The sequence below is a fragment of the Ochotona curzoniae genome, unplaced genomic scaffold (assembly GCF_017591425.1).
Source record: "Ochotona curzoniae isolate NIBS_2020 unplaced genomic scaffold, NIBS_Ocur_1.0 contig_46, whole genome shotgun sequence".
NCBI lineage: Eukaryota > Metazoa > Chordata > Mammalia > Lagomorpha > Ochotonidae > Ochotona > Ochotona curzoniae.
This window is the reverse complement of record NW_024466340.1, coordinates 6,420,281-6,424,363: the sequence shown is the minus strand read 5'-3', so window position 1 is coordinate 6,424,363 and position 4,083 is coordinate 6,420,281. Positions and strand designations below refer to the sequence as shown.

At 55.7% G+C, this 4,083-nt stretch overlaps 1 protein-coding gene across 1 annotated transcript; it reads left to right on the top strand.

Annotated features, from left to right (window-relative positions):
* The first annotated feature begins 2,213 nt into the window (after positions 1–2,213).
* HCAR2 (hydroxycarboxylic acid receptor 2) lies at positions 2,214–3,847 on the top strand. Its single transcript, XM_040987078.1, has one exon. It carries the CDS (start codon positions 2,271–2,273, stop codon positions 3,360–3,362), a length of 1,092 nt encoding a protein of 363 aa, XP_040843012.1. The 5' UTR covers positions 2,214–2,270; the 3' UTR covers positions 3,363–3,847.
* Positions 3,848–4,083: the final 236 nt, after the last annotated feature.

The window sequence follows — 4,083 nt, the reverse complement described above, 5'->3', positions numbered from 1 at the left end:
TGCGTGGATGGCATCCAACTGTACAACGTGGGCAGAGAGGGTCCCTTGCAGGTGCTGCAGTTGTCACACAGACAAGACCGCAGTCCTCCGAGCCCTAACAGCAGGGCCCAGGAACACGCTCCGGAGGCAGGGTGGAGCGACACCGCACAGCAGACCAGGCATTCAATCTGTGCGTCAAGGGTGGTGATGGCGGGCTGGGAGGCTGTGCCACCCACAAATCCCTTCAGTGTCCCCATCAGCCAGTGGCCTCAGCGTACCAGCAGCCCCTTGGAGTTTTCACTTTCCTTGTTTGGAAACCGGGAATGGTAACAGCCCCTCCCTGGAAAGCTAGGGCCGGGGTGAAGATGGACCGTGGATTTGGAACTCCGAGCCTAGATGCTAACCTGCAGGTGCCATCATGGTCTCCACTACCACCATCATCGTCACATAGAGCCAGACCTACTGAAGTCCAACACAAGGTTCACCCGACCCTAGCTTACTGGGAAGACCCGGGAAACCCCCAACATTGCACCTAGCTAGGCAACTAACAGTTGCTATTTCCAACTCCACACTGGGGGCCGGCTCGTAGCACAGCAAGTTAAGCTGCCACTTGGGTTCCTGGGATACCATATGCGTGCCGGTTCCAAGTTCTGGCTACTCCATTTCCAGTCCGTCTCCCTGTTAATGTACCAAATAAAACAGTGGAAGATGGTTCAAGGGCTTGGATCCTTGCCACTCCAAGTGGTGGGGCGGGGGTCCCAGACGGAGTTCCAAGTTCCTGAATTCAGCATTGCCCAGACCCATGTGGGGCGGCCGTTGGTGGAGTGAGCCACTGGATGGATTATCTTCTCTCTGTCTTCCAGATAAGTGAATATATCTCAAAAACAAACAAATAAAAATAAGTAACAACAACAAAACAGGACAGCCAGAAGCAGCAATGTTCTGAAGGGCGATGCCCGACCACCCTGGGCAGTAAAGATGACGTGTGAAGGGTTGTCTGCTGTTGCTCCAGGTCTATGAAATCGGGGATTTTAAGACGCCGTGCACTTGGCTGGGGCGAGACTGTGCCCGCTCACGTGCAGGAGACAAGGGATTTTGCACTTCCTGCCCAGTTTTTCTGTGAAGCTAAAATTACTCTGCCCGAGGAAGACTGGTGGTTTTAAAAATAATACAATAATACCTACTTAAAGATGGATCTCTCTAAAAAAAAAAAGACAAATCACTCAACAGCACGTTGGCTACAAGAATCCAACGTGAACCACACATGCTATCTTCCTTAACCACGGGTGACTCACATCGGGCTTGGGTTTTTAGACAGGGAGCTGGTGAGGATGTCCCATCTGTTGGTGACACAGGACGAACGCTCATGTGCCACACGTTCTCACAACACACTCAGGCTGCCGTGTTCTCTCAGCCTTTTCACAGAAATCGTGTGCACGTGGCTGATTCCTATTTTTTTTTTAAGATTTATTTATTTATATTGGAAAGGTGGATATACAGAGGAGGAGAGACAGAAAAGAAGATCTTCTGTCTGATGGTTCACTCCCTAAGCGGCTGCAATGGCTGGAGCTGAGCTGATTTGAAGCCAGGAGCCAGGAGCCTCTTCTGGGTCTCCCACACAGATGCAGGATCCCAAGGCTTTGGGCCGTCCCAGGCAGCAAACAGGGAGCTGGATGGGAAGTGGGGATGCTGGGATTAGAACCGGTGCCGATATGGGATCCCGACACGTGCAAGAGGAGGACTTTAACCACTATGCTATCCCGCTGGGCCCAGCTGGTTCTTGAGTTAGGCGCACACACATGTTTCCTGTGAATCCTTGCTGTTCCCCAACACTCGGCACTTCAGCTACATGGCTCTCACGCCCTGCCAGCGGTTCCTGCCTGGCCACTGTGGCCAGTGGTTCTGTGAGTAAAGTCAAGGGCAGCCAGCAATCACCTCTCCAGGGCTGGCACCCTGTCAGGGGATGGGCGCACTGGCTCTCTCACAGGGAGATGTCCTGGCCTTCTTGGCTTGCCCAAAACTCACCCTTCACATTTAGAAAGTTCTGTTGGTTCCTGTTCGCCCAGGGGATTTTTCTTACTTGTTTATGCAAACAGCAGGTTGCTCAAGAGCCACGCTGCTTTTTTTTTTTCCTGAAGTGATTTCGTAGCTTCCTGGTAACCATTCAGTCATCTATTTCAACACCCCTGACATGACATAAAGGCCAGGGCTGTGCTGCCTGCTCCCCACACAGACGCACACCTCTCTCCCAGGTGAGGCGCTCCTGAGCGGGGCCCCTGCTCCGTCTCTCCATGAACCAGCACCGCCCGCAGGAGCATTTTCTGGTGATCGGAGGCAAGAACTGCTGTGTGTTCCGAGATGACTTCATTGCCAACGTGCTGCCACCCGTGCTGGGGCTGGAGTTCGTGTTCGGGCTCCTGGGCAATGGCCTCGCCTTGTGGATTTTCTGCTTTCACCTCAAGTCCTGGAAATCCAGCCGGATTTTCTTGTTCAACTTGGCCGTGGCTGACTTTCTCCTCATCATCTGCTTGCCCTTCCTGACGGACAACTACATGAGGAAGTGGGACTGGAAGTTCGGGGATGTCCCTTGTCGGCTGATGCTCTTCATGCTGGCCATGAATCGCCAGGGCAGCATCATCTTCCTCACCGTGGTGGCCGTGGACAGGTACTTCCGGGTGGTTCACCCCCACCACGCTCTCAACAAGATCTCCAACCAGACGGCAGCCGTCATTTCGTGCCTCCTGTGGGGCGTCACCATCGGCCTGACCGTCCACCTCCTCAACAAGAAGATGCTGACCCCCAACGGCGCGGCCAACCTGTGCAGCAGCTTCAGCATCTGTGAGGCCTTCCGCTGGCACGACGCCATGTTCCTGCTGGAGTTCTTCCTGCCGCTCGCCATCATCCTCTTCTGCTCGGTCCGCATCGTGTGGAGCCTGCGGCAGAGGCAGATGGACCGGCACGCCAAGATCCGCAGAGCCATCAACTTTGTCCTGGTGGTGGCCGTGGTCTTCGTCATCTGCTTCCTGCCCAGCGTGGCCGTGCGCATGCGCATCTTCTGGCTGCTGCACACGTCGGGGACGCGCGACTGTGGCGTGTACCGCTCCGTGGATCTGGCCTTCTTTATCACCCTCAGCTTCACCTACATGAACAGCATGCTGGACCCGCTGGTCTACTACTTCTCTAGCCCCTCGTTCCCCAACTTCTTCTCCATGCTTTTCAACCGCTGCCTCCGGAGGAGGGCTCCGCCCGGCGAACCAGACAACAACAGGAGTACCAGCGTGGAGCTCACGGGGGACCCGAGCTCCCTCCGGAGTCCGGACGCCCTGATGGCCGAGCCCAGCTGCCCGTGGAGCCCCTCGCACATGGCCCCAAGCCCTCGCTAAGCAGTGGCGCTGGGAAAGGTGGAGACGGTGGGCAGGAGCCAGGTCTCTGCAGGCACGTGGGACCCGGTGTGTTGAGCTGGGCTTGAGGTTTCCTGAAACTTCTGCATTCAGAGAAATCACACAGTGGCGCAGTGGGCTGCGTGGTAACAGGCTGTCACTGCAGACACTGGAGGGGGAGGCAAGGGGAACCGATCTTGGAGCTTCCAGGCAACTGAAGTCATGCAGGCTTTAGCACCTATGTTTGCAGGACTGAAGATGGGCAGGGCTGGAACCCCTGGGTGGTTTGGGGTTTCTGACCTCGTGCCTGAGACGTGGTGGACGGTCTTCAGCTCCCAGGGCAGCAGCTGGCTCGGAGTGAGCTTAGCAGAGGCTGGGAAGGTTGGGGGGGACTCAGGCGTCCAGGAACCCGCCAGAAAGGGAGGAGGAAAAGGTTCATAAATTGTGCATGAATATCTGAGTTTGCAGCAGCGGTGACAAGGGGATTGGCCCCAGGAGATACGGAGCTATTAGGGGACAGAAAATGGCCTTTGTGCCGCAGCCAACCACGAATCCATCCGTCTGTTTGTAGGCACAGGAGGGCCCGGCTATTAGAGAGCTTGGGAAGGGACGTGGCTTCCTTCCTCTGTTTGCACCTGTCATTAAGTGGGAGCCACGGCCACGCTGAGCACCAGGGCGCTGGGGTAAGGTTCCTTCTGGTTCATTTGCTCGCATTTCTGTTATT